We start from the raw sequence: 18,091 nt of genomic DNA, 5'->3' as shown, positions 1-18,091 counted from the left end.
AACAGTATGTATTTTTAACTGAAATCTGCCTTTCATTCTGTGGCAGAAGTCCAGGTAACAAGAAGTAAAGCACTTCAGGCACAAACGCACCTTTCCATACGGCTCCTGCAGAAGCAACCATTGCAGCTTGCCTATGTTTATGTGAATGCTGGCTGGATCTCCCACCCCCAGACCATGAGGTCTGGCCCTTAAGGGGTGTTGGTGTTGGAGAGAATGGCCAAGTCTGGCCCTAGGAAACACAGGGCAGGGCAAAAACAGGAACTGTGTTTTCAGTGTTGTAGGGACTATGACTGCTGTCATGGAGATGGCAGTAATGTAACTAAACAGGCTAAAGTCTATGCTTAAGGGCATAACAGTGAAGAATAATGGAGAGGAGAAGGCTGAAGCAAAAGTAGACCTTCGCTGTGTCTGTGGTCACTGCTGCACTCGCTTGGAAAGGCCCACGTGGTCCTTGCTCAATCACCTCTAAGGTCACAGAGGGTAGTGGTAAAAAGCGAAGTGTGAGGGGAACTTTGGTAGATTCTGGAATAGGAATGCTGATGTCTGCAAGTAGCTTATTTAAAACTGAGCTACTTCTCTTAAGAATGCCCGTTTGTTGATGTAGATCGACAGCCTTGGAGCCTTTTGCTGGGAAGGAAAAGGTAGCTGCTGTTCTGTATGAATGTGATTAACTGAGAGCTAAAACACAAAATATGCTTTCCTCAGTTAGGTCCCTGGGCCTGATTGACAGGCTTGGAATTGGAGTTCTGTGTTGCCAGGCATGCATGGACCCGATTTGGATTGGGCCCATAACTTGTGGACAGAGGGGACATAAGTCTGACCCCAAATAGTCCTGGAAAACTTTTTTTTTGCCCCGCTGAAGAAACTTAACAGGTAGTGATGGGATTTGTGGAACTTTCCCCAGTGGGACAAGTAGAAGAACCCTGGTGTCTTTTCAGTTCCCTGGAGGGAAATAGTGCAGGGGAAAGCTTATATCCCCTCACTCCATGTGGTCTTATTCTGAATTGGACCTGCATGCACCAAGAAACATAGAACTCACAGACCACTTCTGTCAGCCCAGCCCTGAGACTATTGGCTAAAAGCACAGTGTAGAATTAAGCCCACAGTAAGACAGAATTGAATGTCTGAGGCACCCTCTGCCCCCATGGTGCCATTCCCTTCGCCTTCTCATAAGTGTTGTGGAGATCAGGGGGTGCAGTCTGGGCCTCGGTCTTCAGCTTCCAATATTCTAATACCACTTCTGTCCTTGCCTTCTTAGGCCCTGAGTTTGCTTCATCTTCCTGTCCCTCTGCTCCTGGACAGCTGGAGATTGGGCCACCCAATTCAGCCTTGGAAGAACCATGCCTTTGGAAGAAGAAGGGCCCAGTTGGAAGAAACGAGCTGAAGATATCCGGGAGATCTATGAATTCCGGGAGGTGCTAGGAACGTGAGTCAATAAAGTTACTGGGGCGGGGAGGGGAGAAGGCAGGAGGCTGGTCCTTGAAGGATTTGGTTCTACAGCCTAAATCCAGAGATCAATAACCTGAGGTACCTTGCGTTTGAAGAAAGCATTCCCAAGATATTTCAGCTTGAGTTGGCTTGAGTCATTGATACACTACACCCATCAGAGATTTTAACCTTGCTGTTCTTTAAATAATCACTTTTTTGAAAAGTGAGTTGGGAGTCCCTAGTTACATTGTTGATTCAGTTCAGGCCTAGTGGAGATAAGAAAATGAGGGCAAGATAATGGAGAGTGTCAAAAGAATCTCAGGGAGGCAAGAGCCAGCATCCTGAAAGCCAGTTTGATGTTGTGGTTAAGTGCACAGATTCTTATCTGGGAGAACTGGGTTTGATTCCCCACTCCTCCACATGCACCTGTTGATGTCACCTTGAGCCAGTCACAAGTTCTTGCAGAGCTGTTCCTCTCAAGAGCAGTTTCTGTCAGAGCTCCCTCAGCTCCACCTACCTCACAGGATGCCTGTTATGGGGAGGGGAAGGGAAAACAGAGTGTGAGACTCTAAGTGAAGGGCAGGGTATAAATCCAATCTCCTCCTCCTCCTCGTCTGGAGTAGGCTTGCCAGTGCTCAGGTTTTGCAGGCTCCTCCCCACCGTAACCAGTTGGCCAACAGGGGAAGCCCCACCCCAACAGCCACAATGTGCCTGAAAGGGGTGTGTATGCCTTTAAATCTCAGCAAGACTTAAACTGTGGAAGGGGGGAGCAGGAAAATCTGTGTATGTGTGTGAAAGAGAGAGAGAAAGCAAGAGAGCCCAATCCTTCCATTCCTTTTGCATTCCTTTCAGAAGCTGTTTGCATAGTAAAAGGGATAGTAAAGAGTTAACCAGAACCTCCAGTGAGCAATGTTCCCTCTAAGCTGCAAGAGTCTTGTGAGCAACAATTCTACGCTGTGAGCTACTGGCATTAAAGCTGTGAGCTGCTGCATCAATTAGTGTGCTCTGGGGTATTCCTTCCTGAGCTAAGACAAAAACATGTGAGCTGGAGGCTCAAAATCCGTGAGCCAGTTCATGCTAACTCAGCTTAGAGGGAACGCTACTAGTGAGTAAAGCTATCTATACCATTGCCCCAAGGAGATCACAGAAGTGTGGGCATTCAAACTGTTTGTTTTGGCTGGTGAGTGTGTGTGTGTGTGAGTGAGAGAGAGAGAGAGAGAGAGAGTTCACTTTCATTTTAGTGGAAGTGCAGCTGCTGTGGAACCATTTGAATGCAAAAAAGAGGAGTAGGACATGCAGGGGGACTGCAGTGCTGTATTTTTATTTATTTATTTTTAAGGAATGGGAAAGTCTCCCAGCTCCACCCCCAGAGTCCCCAAATATTTCCTGAATTGGACCTGGCAACCCTAAGTTGGAGTGAGAGGTGAAAGAAACCCTATTGACCCAATTGCTGGGCCCCGACTCCATCTGCAGCATTGATGTTGTCACCAGGCTTATTCAGAAGAGCAGGGTGTCTGTGTGGAGGGGCCTGGTCTTCCTTTAGCAGCTGGTTAGAGAACCAGACACCCCTGACCCTGGGAGTTCCTGTGTAGGAGCTCCCAAACAGGTTTCCTTTTTTTTTCTTTTAAAGCAGACATGGCTCTGACCCAGATAGCTCAGGCAAGCCCAATCTCATCAGATCTTGGAAGCTAAGCAGGGCTCAGGTGGGTGCCACCTTCTCCATGCCACAAGATGGCTTGGCAGAGTGATGCCCTTTTTGCCACTGGGCAGGCAAGTACTTGGATGGGAGGCCTCCAAGGAATACCAGGGCTGGGATGCAGAGACAGGCAACCAAGCCATTTCTCTGAATATCCTCCGTGCCCCAGTAGGAGTCGTCAGAGGTTGACATGATTTCCAGGCATGGGCACGCATGCACACACACACACACAAATGCGAAAATACAAAAAATAAAAATAAAAGCAGGTATGCAACTCTTGGTTCTGATGGGGACTGCAGCATGGAAGGAGGAGCTTCAGCCTTTCCTTCATAGGCTCTTTTTTTGACCAGAAATGGCCCTACAGAGCTTCTGTTTGCCCCACTAGATGACTGTCACCTATTTACTCAAAAGAAAGAACACCCTGAATGTAAGATAGATCCCCTCTCCTAAAAATACATACATTTTATTACTATATATTACTGTAACTTGTATGGGAATTCAAGAAGGCCATCTCTTTTTCTTGACAGCATATGTGGGGGAAAACCCTAGTATTTCCTTCTGGTAAAACGTGGCATACGGTTACCCCAGCGGGCCAAACTGTAACTCCCCAGGGCTGTTTCAGAGTGGGAAAGTAGAAGAAGAAGAAGGAAGGTTTAAATCCCTCTCCTTCCCACACCAGGATCTTGATCCAAATTGAGCCTTGTGTGTCTTCTTTAAAAAAGCAGAAGAACAGCTAGGGGCTGGAGCTCATACACAGAACTCCTAGTAGAATGTCTGATTACTGAGTGAAGGCTACCAAAGGGATAATGAGAGAGAATGCTGAAGCTGGTCAATAGAGGAAGTCTCGACTGCCTCCATATTTTCCTAGCTTGATGGGCTACAAGGAGCACCACCTCGTGTGCTCAGTTCTACCTGTGGATATAATAGATGTGGGCTATCCTTGCTAGGTTCTGGAGTATAGGGTTTCCAACTCCAGATTCGGAAATTCCTGGCTATTTGGTGGCAGGAGTCTGTGAAGGGCAGGGTTTGGGAGAGAGGAGGGAGTTCAGCCGAGATGTCATGCCCTAGAACCTACCCTCTGAAGCTGTCTTGTTCTCCAGGAGAACTGATCACTGTAGTCTGGTGATCAGTAGTAAGTCTGGGAGGGCTCCAGGCCCCACCTGGAGGCTGGCGACCCTGCTAGAGTGTTCTGTGTCTTTATTTTTGGGAGCCTAATCATATACAACGAGCTGCACTGCTATTCTATGTGCAGTTGTGTGTGTGTGTTGGGGGAGTAATCTAGAAATGGTGGGCCGTAGAGCCAGCATTAGACATTTTGGCACCTAAGTAAAATATTAACATTCCTTCTCTTCCACCTTGGTTTTTTCTCCTGTTACCCCCTGAACCACTGGAAGCATGGAGCAGCCAGGCATGGATTGGCCATTATGGCTACTGGGACTTCTGTCAGGCTGGTCTCCCTCCCTGGGCATTGCCTGCCCAGTGGCAAAAAGGGCATCACTCTGCCAAGCCATCTTGTGGCATGGAGAAGGTGGCACCCACCTGAGCCCTGCAAACGATAGGGATGGGTGAGCAGGCAGGCTGGCTCTTTCCCCCTTCCTTCTTCTTTTGGGATCTAGGCCAGGCAGTCCAAGGGGCAGGGCATTTTTCCAGAGCCATTCTTTTCCTCTTAATCCACCCTGGGGTAAGTATCCTTTTAGAGGAGTAAAATATGAGAGGATTATTGTGTCTTTCTAATAGTTTTTTGCTTAAACTATAGACTTATATCTATTTTTTGTTTAAATAGTTATTTCCCATTCTCCTTCCCAGTAGGAACCCAGAGTGTCTTTTGACACCATTCTCTCTTCTTTCATGTTGTCCTTGCAACAACCAGCTTGCAAGGTAGGCTGAGAGAGAGAGAGAGAGAGAGAGTGACCGGCCCAATATCACACAGGTAGCATGGCAGAGTAGGGATTCGAACCAGGCTCTCCCAGGTTCTCATCCAACACTCCAACAGCTACCTACATTGGCCCCCAAATTTGCCCAGATACAGATGCAGGAACAAACACAAAGGTAGTGCTCAGTTCACTGTAGCGTCCTAGTAACTCCTCCCCCTTAGTCCCAAACCCAACTGCAATCCTTGCCAGGTGAAATGGGTTCTATAATATAGTGGGTTAAACGCAAGGAAGAAGCGAGGTGGTAGTGATCATAACTCTTTATTTAGGTACAGCATGGCAAAGGGCTGCACACTACGACTCCCGAACTGGGCCAACGGGGCCAACTATATACACATCAAGGTTCCCATGCAAGGACGCCATTGGATCATTCAAACCAGCAGGGGACCCGTGATTGGAGCAGGGCAGTAGGGATTGGGATCCTACTGCCCATTGTTCCTGAGTCCCCAAGTTCAGTCCTAAAGGCTCCAATGAGTCAGGCAGGAACGCCATTACTAATGCACAGCTTTAGTTCATATACACAACAGGTTTGAACCCCGTTCTGGCCACAGAGATGTAGCTTACCACCCAGATGGTTGGAACAGCCAGACACCCGTTTGTGCCCGCCTCCCCTCCCCCAGCAGACATGCCCAGTCTTAAAGGAGGAACATGACAACAACAGGCACTACTCATCTTTTCCATCTGGCTGTCTGAGTAGTAGAACCCCGTATGAACCCCAGAGAGCACTGAGGTCAGTAGGAAAGAACAGACTGACTACCCCTGGGCCAAGACAAATCAAACTACAGAATACTCGCTCTCGGGCCTTTTCGGCCGCAGCCCCATATCTCTGGAACCAACTTCCAGAGGAGGTGCGGGCCCTGCGGAACCTTGATCAGTTCCGCAGGGCCTGCAAGACCACCCTTTTTAAATTAGCTTATGAATAACTGAATTATACTGATAACGAAGAAAATCCGCCATCAGCATCAACTAGAAGAGCGTCAAGGATAGCGTTATAATATGTTTTAGTTAATTGTTTTAATCAGGTTTTTAAGGTCAATTAATGTTTAATGTTTCTAATGTAATTGTTTTATTGTTGGTGCACCATTGGTCACCGTATTGTTAGCCGCCCTGAGCCTGCTTCAGCAGGGGAGGGCGGGGTACAAATAAAATTTATTATTATTATTATTATTTATTATTAGAGCCTTAATGATCCTTCTGTTAAACAGCGATGGGTACATTAAACTCTTTACGATTGGCCGATGTTGCTGCTCTTGCTTCCTTCTTGTTATCTGCTGTTTGCCTTTGCTTTTTCTTTCTTTTGTATTCCTATATTTACCCCCGACCTGGATGGCCCAGGGTAGCCCAGTCTCATCAGACCTTAGAAGCTAAGCAGGGTCGGCCCTGATTAGTAGATAGATGAGGAACTACCAAGGAGGTCCAGGGTTGCTACACAGAAGGAGGCAGTGGCAAAACCACCTCTGTTCATCTCTTGCATTGAAAACCCTACAGGATTGCCATAAACTAGCTGAAACTGGACAGCACTTCCCACTGTCACCACTGCACTGACCTGGATGACCCAGGCTTGTCTAATCTCATCAGATCTCAGAAGCTAAACAGGGTCAGTCCTGGATTGTATTTAAATGGGAGACCACCAAGGAAATCCAGAGTTGCAACACAGAGGCAGGAAATGGCAAGCTACCTCTGTTCGTCTCTTGCCTTGGGAATCCCACAGGGTCACCATAAGTCAGCCACAACTTGACAGCACTCCCCACCACAGGTTCCATTTTCAGGTTTGCGCAACTTCAAATCCAGTATCCGGCGTGAGAAAGACCAAGGCTTTAAAGCAGAAAGGAATGGGCCCACAAAACATGAAATCTCTTTTCAGTCTCTTTTTGGTGGTTGCTTTTCCTCAACCCTCTCACCTTACAGCTCGCTCTGCATCCTTCCTTCCTTTTCTTTTTCCCTCCTGGTTCTTGCAAAACAAATAAATTTAACTTTCAACTTGAAAGTATGACAAATTGTACAAAATGAAAGAGAGAAAACGTACAGGATGCAGTCTTAAGGGTTTTCTTCCTTCATCTCAAATTTCTAGCTCATGGCTCAGAATTTGATGTCTGTGGAACTCTTCCATTATCCTTTTGCTGTTCCTAGACAACTAGTAGAGAGCCAGTTTGGTGTAGTGGTTAAGTGCGTGGACTCTTATCTGGGAAAACCGGGTTTGATTCCCCGCTCGCAGCTGCTGGAATGGCCTTGGGTTAGCCATAGCTCTCGGAGGAGTTGTCCTTGAAAGGGCAGCTTCTGGGAGAGCTCTCTCAGCCCCACCCATCTCACAGGGTGTCTGTTGAGGGAGAAGGAGATAAAGGAGACTGTAAGCTGCTCTGAGACTCTGATTCAGAGAGAAGAGTGGGGTATAAATTGGCAGTCTTCTTCTAGTACACCAAAGTTGTACTGAAAAGGGTTGTGTGTGCATTTGATCTGCTACTAAAATGAAAGCATCACCCCTTTGAAAGTGCAGCCCTAAATGACAAGCTGGGACTCTCTCTTGCGAGGCTGACCCCAGTGGATGGCAGTGGGAAGTTTTAATGTCCCACAGGACCAGTAAGAGGCTGTATAGAATAAGGGTTCCATATAACCCATTGCCAGTCTCCTTTGATTACCCCTTCCCCTTCCATCGCTAGGCATGCTCCGCCTTAAACTTATAACAGGGCTGGGTTTGCAGGCCATGAGCATGTGGCCACAAATATTAACACAAGGCTGGGTCAATATTGACAAGAGATCAGGCTGCTTGTTGAAGCTTGTGGCCAATCTTCCTGCAGCGTGAGGAGGGGACTTATTCCAGGTCGCTTTATAACCCAGAGCACTCTAAGACTGAAGGTGGTTGTCTCTTGACTAAGTAGCCAGTTTAGCCTCTTCTTTCTCTGGTCCAGTTGAATCAAAGGAAGCTAGTCTGAGGAGTCTAGGTTGAATGCCACAGGAAAGCAGCGTCAGGGGAAGGAGCAAAAATGGGCTCCTTTTTCCTCTTCCTTTTCCCTTTTATATGCTCCATCTTTCTTCCAGATTGCTTGTGACATAGGAGTCAGTGCTCTGTCTTTCAGCTCAGAGGTCAAAGGCCATTTGACACCCAGGGTGGGACTGGCTGGTAGCTCAGATCAGCTTGTGTGGAGCTGAAGTGCCAGCACAGCAAGACATAGATTCAGGTGGGTAGCTGACGCCATGTTGGTCTGAAGCAGCAGATCAGAGTTAAGAGTCCCGTGGCACCTTAAGACCACAACAAAGTTTTATTTTCGTGTGCACACACTTCTTCAGGTACCTGAGAAAAACATATCTGAGGAAATGTGCATGCACCCAAAAGCTCATACCTTGAATAAAACTGTTGATCTTCAAGGTGTCAGTGGGCTCAAAACTTTGTGGCCAGAGGGCAGTTAAGGCACTTAGGTGAGTTACAGGTAGGATGCAACTGTGAGAACACATGGAGGTTGCAGGCATCCAGTTTTGAAGAGAAGACCCCTGGAGGGCCATTGCCCGCTATCAGGAACTGCTTGAGTGCGCTAGACTCATTGAGGGTGAGGCATTTCCACCTCTCTCCTGCCTGTGGGATCTGTGAGCAAGAGACCCCTAATTTCAGTTATATACGGACATTGTAATTACCCGTTTGGTTGCCACAGTGCCTGGAGATACAACTCACACACATCTGCTGTGAAACGTGGGTTTTATCTACCATTTTATAAGAGACTTATGTGAATACTAACAGCCTCAGAGTTACAACACCCCTCTATATCTCTGGAAGAGTGCTAGCCAGAAGTACAGATGGGTTTCCAGCCGCTCCTTGCGTGCACCATCTCGGCCATTGCAGTGGAAGAAGTCGCGTCGCCAGGAACTGTCCGGGCAAGCGGTTTCCAGCCTTGACCATGAAAGCCATGTTGGTAGGCTAACATCATCAGCGACCATCTTCCTGCAGTGCCGTACTTCATGACAGAGAAGCGAGAGGCTCACGTACTCAACAGCTGTTATATCTACATAAGGCAATCAAGCTTAGCTTAGGTGTGGATCCTGCCAGGCCGCCCAAGTCTTTGTCAAATAGAACTTCAGACAAAGGACTATGCTAGCCAGAAGAGCAAGAAGAGGAAGACCAGTCTCCCCCAGAGCCAGAAGTTCTTTGTATAGATCGGGTGTCACCTTAGGTACCAATTTGGCCCTCTATTGTCACCTTTAGATAAGTTTGAATAGCTTGTTTAATCACCTCCACCCATGCCATGCTCTAACTGTCCTTCTGGAGCCTCCCTTTTTCCTGAGGTAAATCACCATGTGACACCACATCATGCCCCATCTGACCCAGCGTCATAATCTTTTTGCCCTCCTACCCCCTAAGGGCTTAAGGAAGACCTTATAAGCTCTGACCCTACATCCCACACATGTGTATCTGACAGTACCACATACCCCACTGTTAGATATGCCCCCGATACCTGATCAGTTGAGGGTCCGTCCCCCATATCCTTTTTCGTCGCCATTGGAGCATTCCTCGAAGACTACGATAGGTAATTATTACCCTGTTTACCCCTGTCTATTTCAACCCTATCTTTATTAGGACTGTATGTGTGTTGTGTGACTTTATACCTTTGAATGTTTGCCTTTATTCTATAATAAAACCCCTTGATTATTATATTATATTGCTTCGTTATTGGGTAACTTCCAAAGCAGACACCTTCTGTATAAATAGGTTTTAGATCTCGCTGAAAGGCTGATTGCCCTTCACTCTAAATTCCCCCAAACCCTATTTTTAGGGCAATTGGCTTAACAGATCTGTTAACTTGGAACAGTTGTGAGGTTTGGCTGCAGGATCACAGCCGTTTGCCTCTTTATTTATTTATGAGTGCTAGCCTGCTTTTCTCCATACTGGGAACCCAAAGTGGCTTACCAAAAAAATTGTAGTTCAGAAAAATAGGAAAAAAGCTATGCAACATAAGCCCAATGTGGATTTCAGTATCACTTAAAGCAGGTTACATTTTTTAGCATTTGATCAGAGACATTAATGGAGTAATGCTATGGAGTAATGACTATTCTAAACAGTGACTGAGAGTACAAAAAGAGACTAGGGCAGCTCCTTTGGATTGTCCATTTTAGAATAGGGTTACTGGTCTCAGTACCAGGAATGCACAAAGACTTTGATTCTGGGGTTTTTTTTGGGGGGGGGGGACATATCAGTAGAAAAAATAGCCACTCCTTTCATTATCAATGCAAATTTTTTTTGTTTAATTGCTTGCTTCTAACTTACATTAAATCCTGACTTGGATGGCCCAGGCTAGCCTGATCTTGTCAGTTCACTGAAACTGAGCAGGATCAGCCCTGGCTAGTACTTGGACGGGAGACTACTAAGGAATTCTGGGGTTGCTTGCTATGCAGAGGCATGCAATGACCAATCACCTCTGTGGCCTTGAAAATCCTAGGGGGATGGTCACCATAAATTGTCTGCAGCTTGACAGCACTTTGCATTTCAACACGCTGACCTCGAGGTTGGGGCTAAAGTTCTGCCAGAATTATAGCTGATCGGCAGCAGTTTTTATGGAGGAATGGCAGCTTTGGAGGGTGGACTCTGTGGAGAACAAGTCTATCAGTGTCTACCAGCCATGGTAACTATGGGGAACCTCCACATTCAGAGGCACTAAGTCTCTGAATCCCAGAGCCAGGAGGCAACAGCAGGGGAAGGCCTTAACCTCTGTGCCCTGTTGCTGGTCCACCAGAGGACCTGGTTGGCCGCTGTGTGAGACAGGATTCTGGACTAGATGGACCACTGGTCTGATCCAGCAGGGTTCTTCAGATGTTCTTATGCATCACATCCTTGCTGAGCTTTCTTGCCTCCACAAACTCTGCCTTTCCTCAGGTACTGCTTCCAGATCTCCAATTTGGTAATCCTATTCCAGAACAGGTGACTTTGTCTTGAGTGAACAGGTACATCATTGCCCCCTTATGGGCAGTGGCTCATTGGTAGAGCTCCTGCTTTGCATGCAGAAATTCTGAGGTTCAATCCCCAGCATCTCCAGTTAAAAGGACTAGATAGGAGGTAATGCAAAACACCTTGACCTGAGACCTGCTGTCAGTCTGAGTAGACAATACTGATCTCAGTGGACCCGTGGTCTGATTCTGAGGAAGATTTGTGTCTCCATACAGTGTATCCTCTCTGACATATCATGCTGCACATCTGGTTTGAGTTGCTGGTGTAGAGCAGATAGGGTGAAGCAGGCTAAGCCAGACAGTAGTTTCATGTTCCCTTGTGCATCTCTTCCCCCACCATAAGGATCCTGCTGGCAAGCAGGAAGTTTTCTGATAAAGGGCCTGATATCTTTCCGGTGGCAGAATATAGCTGAAACTCTTCAGAGTAACAGTCTGCTCCAGTGCCCTTGGAACAGCTGGTTCCCAGCACTCTGCTGTGCTCTGTGGCGGCACCATAACTTCAGCACTTGCATCTGCACAGCTCATAAACCCTTCTTCCTGCACCCAGGGCGGAATTGGCTAGGCCCTGCTGACTCCCAACCCCCCCCCCCTTTTTATTGCTGTCTTTGCCAGAACTGAAGCCTGGAGATAAGCAAGACTGGAGATAAGCAAGGAGGAGATGTGGGTGGCTTCCTCTTTTCTTTGTCACTTTGCATCCTTGTACCAAGGAGGGCACTTCAAGGCCTGCAGAGCAAACTCCATATGTGTGTGCGCGTGCCACACTTGTGCATGCAAGGGCACACCTCACACTTGTACATGCAGGGACACACAACTGCATGGATGTGTGTTAGGGCTGCCAACTTCCAGATGAGACCTGGGGATCCCCTGCAATTACAGCTCACTTCCAGACTACAGAGTTCAGTTCCCTGGGAGAAAATGGATGTTTTCGAGGGTGGATTCTATGGCATTGAGGTCCCTGTCCTCCTCATCCTCCATCTCCAAACCTCTAGGACTTTCCCAATCTGAATCTAGCCATCCTGCCTCCCATATCCACCACTGGCAGCCAGGGGGGACCTGGCAACCCTAATGTGTGTATGAAGGACAGAGCATGCTGAGACAGGAAGGGCTGCCTCCTCTTCCAACCCAATTCTTGTTGGACATCTGTGGCTGTTCCCCCTGCTATGTATTATTTGTTGCCCTTTCCTGTCTCTCTGCAGATGCTGGAAAGCTCTGCTAAATTTGCTGTCGTTCAGAGCCCATCTGCACAGCTCTTTCTCTCCCCCCCTCCCCAGCCACTGTGTGCCCCCTCCCAGACTGCAACATGCCCAGCTTCTGTGCTCCTCCTACCTGGCTCCTCTCCCCGTGCCTTGCCCAGTGCCGCCTCCCACCCCCAACCTCTTCCTCCTGGCACACACTCTCCTGCCTGCCTGCCCGGTGCCATCTCTCACATGTTCTCCTATAAATAGATGAGATTCTGCAGGTTGCTGTGGTGACAGTGGCTGGGTGAGAGATCCAGCTGGGTGTAATGGGGAGGGGAGGGGGCTGGTGCTGGCAGGATGGCAGGGCCGAGGATGGTGGAAGGGGGGCGAGCTCGCACCTCTGGGTTGGCGGGCAGGCCTCGTCTCCTCCACCCAAGCTGAGCCCTATGGAGCTCCAAGGAGTTCCTCTGCTTTGGACACATCTCTGCGGCAGAATAGGACTCTTCTTTTCTCTCTGCTGACCGGGGAGATCATTTTTGTTTCCGTCTCTTGTCTTTTCCCCAGCGGCGCCTTCTCCGAAGTGGTGCTGGCCGAAGAGAAGTCCACCCAGAAGCTGGTAGCCATCAAGTGCATTGCCAAGAAGGTGCTGGAGGGGAAGGAGACCAGCATCGAGAACGAGATTGCAGTGCTGCACAAGTGGGTGGCTCGGCTGCTGTATATCCTTCTTGTCACACCACCGCATACCAACTCATACAGACTGTGTTTGCTGGGTCTGAGTTTGACATCCATCAAATCCTGCACTCCCGCCTGCTGGACAGGGGCACCCTGATGCCAGGGAGACGTTCTCAAGCCAATTCTTGTGGACAGAGCCATCCCCTAGCTGCTGGTCCTTTCTTGTTCCTGCTCTCAATCTGCATACCTGCAGGAGGAGGAGCTGTGGCTCAGTGGCTGAACACCTGCTTTGCACGCAGAAGGTCTCAGGTTTAATCCCCATCATCTCTGGTTTGATAAAAGAGGTTCAGGTGATATGAAAGACCTCTGCTTGAGACTTTGCAGAGCCTCAGCCAGTTTGAGTAGACAGTACTGACTCTGATGGTCCAGTGGTCTGATTCATCCTAAGGCAGCTTCATGTGCTCATTGGAGCTTCCCACCTTCCTGATTCACTGTTTTTTTTAGTGTATAATCAAAAAATGGAAAGTGAATCAAGGGATATTTTGCATATATTAATCCTTGCTTGGCGTAGTGGTTAAGAGCGGAAGACTCTAATCTGGAGAACGGGGTTTGATTCCCCACTCCTCCACATGCAGCCAGCTGGGTGACCTTGGGTCAGTTGCAATTCTCTCTGAGCTCTCACCTACCTCACAGGTTATCTGTTGCAGGGAGAGGAAGGCAATTGTAAGCTGCTTTGAGAGTCCTTTGGGTAGGGAAGAGCAGAGTATAAAATAACTCCTGAGAGAGAGAGAGTTGAAGCCACCTTTTTGGAAGCTGTGCTGTCTTGGGTCTCAATGCAAATAGATGCCCAGCACCATGTCCAGTTCCTGCAGCAAGGCCATAGTGGCAGAGCACATGGGTAGGGCCCTGGGTTTGCTCTCTAGCATCCTTGCCATTCTCAGGTAGTGGAGTTGGGAGTTATCTTCACCAAAGTCCCAGAAAGGTGTTCCCGCTCAGAATGGGAAGTTCTAGGTTAAGTAGATTTTATGCCAGACTTAGCAGAAAGCAGCTTCTATAGATGCTCATTAGTGTGCTGTTTCTTGTGCTTTCAAGTATACGTTTGCAGCATTCATGTACAGCCCTGGGGTGGTGCGTGTTTTCTGCAAGCAATTTGGTATTGGGCACCATATTCAAAAATCCCAGGTATTTCAGCTTTTGTTTTGAAAAAGTCTGCACATTTCCAGCTATTGCAATTGCACAGGCAGGTGTACAGACAATGCCTGATGAAATCAGAGGGACCAAAAGTAAGCACGAGCATTGGTAAAGCTATCGGGTTTCAGTGCCTTCTTGCCCCCTTTCCATAAGTCATCGCAGCAGAATGAATTAATGCAAAACAGTTTAAAAAAGCCAAATGAACAGCTGGGCTTTTCTGGATGCAGAATTTGGTTACCTTGGCATAGAACTCCAATTTCCCTTGTAAAAGCACAGAGCGCACGTACCTAGAGTACACTGTTCCCACTGTCCAAACAGGTGGGTGGCTGGAATCAGGACAGGATGTTCATGGGCACAAGGTGGCCAGCAAAGCCTCCATCAGAAGCACTCTGAGGCTGACCTGGGCACTAGCCAGCTTCCCTGTGCACCAAACCTGGCTGTATTCGTCATGCGGAGGCAGGTGGAAAACACCTCTGTTTGGCAGTGACTCCATTCAGGGGCTTTATAGCATTAGTCTGCAGCTTGCCTTGGGCACATGTTAATGCACATTTCCTGTGGCTATTGCTACTGGCATAGAGGCTCTCCTTGTGATCAGGCCAATCCATGTGGCAAGCAGCCTTGATGGTGCTGTGGTGGTGGGGTGTGCTGGAGATGGTGCTGTGTGCAGTTTTCACTGGGCCTTGGTGTGGAGGGCAGAGGATGTGAATTTGAGGGGAGGGGACCTACAATAAGCTAGGAAAAGAGCTCCTCTGGAAAGAGAAATGAACATCCCGACTTTCAAAACACGGGTATTTTAATCTTTTTCCCCCAGGGTGTCTCTATCCTCCATAAGCAAGGCATCCGCTTCTCAAGGGAGCTGAGCAGAGAAGAACTTTGCAATGCTCTCCCAAGGCATCCTGTCCATCCTTTACAGAGAAATAGAAGGCAGGAATGGACCTCATCTGTGACATGTGTTGGCCATATGGAAATAAGCTATGCCCTCCCATATAGTTCCCCCCAAAAGGAATATATCATGCAAAGTCCACTGGTTTGTAAGAATACAGCCTTAGAGAGGTGCACACACATGAAGTGTGCCCCTGTGCAGGAGGTCCCTTTGCTTGAATGTACAGGCCACCACCAGTGTGGACCCGTTTAGACCTTGTCATTATCTGTGTCTTTTCCACCTTCCACATGGGCTCCTAATTCCTTAGTTCCCCATATTTGGGCTTGGGATGCCTGCTGTTCCGAAAATAGCCCAGGAGCTGCGCAATGTCTCTTTGTGCCCAGAGCAGCCGCATGACCGTTCCCGTGCCTGCCTTATGCTCAGGGAGGGCACCACATCTGCCCCCTTTCATGAGGACAGGGCAGGGGAATTCAGGCAAGAGAGGTGCCCCATCAGATGTCCTTGTTGTATACCTCATCTGACCTCTTTGAGCTCCGAGCCTTCAGATGATGCAAAACAAAGGCAGATGCACTCACCCCATCTAACTCAAGCTGCCTTAGACTGAGTCAGACCTTTGATTGGTCAAGGTCAGTACTGTGATAGGTAGCAGCTCTCCAGGGTGGAGGTCTTTGACATCAACTACTGTCTCATCCTTTTAACTGGAGATGCGGGGGACTGAACTTGGGATCTTCAGCATGCAAAGCTGTTGCTCTGCCACAGTGCACAAACCACTGTGAGGTCTGGATGCATACGGTTCCTGGCAGCAGTGGACAGGTGCTAGATCTGCTGAAGCAGGGAGTGATTAGCAGGGTTGGGGGATTGGGCTCAGAGGAAGTATGACCTCCAGCCCTGTGGTTTGTCTTTCCCTTAGTCTTATCCCCACTCCGTCTTCTTCCACCAACTCACTTCTCTCTCTCTCACACACACACATCCTTCCTGATTCCCCCCATGTCAGCACCTCCTCTGATTCTTAGCCTTGCTGCCACATGGTCTCTCCTTTCAACCCCTCTCTTCTCCCTGCTTCTGCTTCCCTCTCTATTCACTGCCTCCCATTGGTTGCTGCCATATTAAGCAAGACAAAATGCCTCCCAGAGTTCTAGATTTTTCCATGATGTGTGCACATGCACAGCTGTCATCGTTACAGTTTTTGGGAGTTCTTCCTTCCTGTTTACAGAAATACATATCTTAGCTCTTTGCATGTCTTCATGTATATCTCTTTGATGCATGGATGGAGTCATGCTGGGCGATTCAGATAAACGACTGACTGCTTCCGGTGACATCGCAAATGATCTCTCTCCCCTCCCCCTTCCATGCCCGTAACCTTTACAAAATTATTATTATTTAACTGTTTTAAAAGCTGGATCATGTATGATTTTTCAAACAAAGCAAATTGCCTACTGTCAGCAAACGCCATGTCTAACGTCATGTCCTGCCTCCCTGTGAAACACCCTTGTTTCCTTTTTCCTCTTTATTAATTCACTTATTTGGTGGCTGCAGCCTACCAGCTCTCCAGCATAATAAGAATTACTATTTCTGTGGCTTTTTAGAATGTTCAGAGCATTTCACATACATGCTCAATAATATGTAAAGCAGCCAAATCACTGCAGACATACTGAGATTGAGGGAGGGGGGGAAGGTCCGTAGTAAGAATTAGCACTGAGCAGGGCTTTTTTTTTTGTAGCTGGAACTCCTTTGCATATCAGGCCACACACCCCTGATGTAGTCAATCCTTCTGGAGCTTACGGTAGGCCCTGTACTAAGAGCCCTGTAAGCTCTTGGAGGATTGGCTACATCAGGGGTGTGTGGCCTAATATGCAAAGGAGTTCCTGCTACAAAAATGTCCTGGACTCTGCAGTAAGTTCCTAAGAGAAGCAAGAGCAAGCCAGGGAGACTTCCTGGTTTGCTTCTAGTCTCCCAGTCACAATATTCCTGGTTTAGTGGGAATGACTGCGACAAGAACATGGTCCCTGTAGGCACGTACCAGGCCTCAACTGGCCCGCATCTCAAGGTACTGCCTTCTAATGAGCAGCTCACCTCTCTGGCTGTATTCCACCATCCTCAACAAAAACCAGGGTGGAGAGGAAACTGTCTAATTAGGTTCTAATAACTTGAGACTTGGGCAGTTGCTCCACTTAACCTTGCCATTCTCCCTCTGGGACCTGGAGATAGAATTAAACTATTCTCCTGACTGCCGAGATCAGCTCCCCTGGGGGAAAGGAGAGCTTTGGAGGGGAAACTTTATGGAATCACAAAGAGCCTGAGCTCCCTCTCTTCCCCAAGCTCCGCCCTTCAGAGGAACTGCCCCCCCCCCCCAATCTTTCCCAAACTAGCGGTAGCAAGCAATCCTGCTCCACTCTCACTTTTAGAATAAATGTGCTTGTTAAGTCTGCTTTTCAACAGCACCATGCTAAGGGTGACATAGATCTTATTTTGGTTGGGAGTAGTGAACTATGGCTGAAGAGACAGACTCCTCATTAAGGTCTAGTGACTTGGGACCAACTGGGTAAATTCCCCATTTCTCTGGTAGAATGGAGCTGACCCAGGGACCTGTTTTACTTCTATGGCCAAACAATGCTTTGGTTGTCAGACTTGCTCACTCCTCCCTCTCTTTTGAATCCTGATGCTCTCCTTGACTGCCTGTTCTGCAGCCAACTCTAATGTGCCGTTACATCTGATTGGGCAAACTGTGGTTTACGCTTGCTGTCCAAACTAGAATCAGAGGCCCTGGATTATGGTATCCCGTTCTGGTCTGGAGGACAAGCACAAGCCCTGGTTTGCCAGTTTAGCTTGATAGCAAACTGTGGTTTGCCACCAAATGGAGGGAATGTGAGCACATGGCAAAGGTGCATGTGAGCCAAGTTTAACTCTCATAGCAGTACACGGGAATCATATTTCTCTTTAAAAAAACAAAAGAACTATCTGTGAGCAATGCTCTCTCTAAGCTGAGGAGTCTTGTGAGGAAAAATTCTCCTTTGTGAACTACTGACATTAAAAGTTGTGAGCTACTGCATAAATTAGTTTGCTCTGGGGCCATTTTTCCTGAGCTAAGGCAAAAACGTGTGAGCTGGAGGCTAAAAAACTGTGAGCTATCTCACACTAACTCAGCTTAGAGGTGCCTGTGAGTCTGTTCCCCTGAAGCAAGACT

The 18,091-nt window shown here is 48.0% G+C and overlaps 2 protein-coding genes across 3 annotated transcripts in view; one reads left to right on the top strand and one right to left on the bottom strand.

The window, feature by feature from the left end:
- The window catches only part of OGG1 (8-oxoguanine DNA glycosylase), a 235,649-nt gene that overhangs the window by 173,152 nt on the left and 44,406 nt on the right, over positions 1-18,091 (bottom strand). The gene's annotated exons all lie outside the window — the stretch shown is intronic.
- The window catches only part of CAMK1 (calcium/calmodulin dependent protein kinase I), a 44,280-nt gene continuing 27,447 nt past the window's right edge, over positions 1,259-18,091 (top strand). For both annotated transcript variants that reach the window (XM_060239348.1, XM_060239349.1), the window contains exons 1-2: positions 1,259-1,426; positions 12,726-12,857. In XM_060239348.1, the coding sequence (XP_060095331.1) occupies positions 1,341-1,426; positions 12,726-12,857 (218 nt within the window). In that variant the 5' untranslated portion in view covers positions 1,259-1,340. The remainder of the gene's footprint in view (positions 1,427-12,725; positions 12,858-18,091) is intronic.

This window comes from Heteronotia binoei, chromosome 5 (assembly GCF_032191835.1).
Source record: "Heteronotia binoei isolate CCM8104 ecotype False Entrance Well chromosome 5, APGP_CSIRO_Hbin_v1, whole genome shotgun sequence".
In the NCBI taxonomy this organism is placed as follows: Eukaryota; Metazoa; Chordata; class Lepidosauria; order Squamata; family Gekkonidae; genus Heteronotia; species Heteronotia binoei.
Note: the sequence above shows the minus strand (reverse complement) of the source record. Positions and strands in the feature narration are given on the sequence as shown.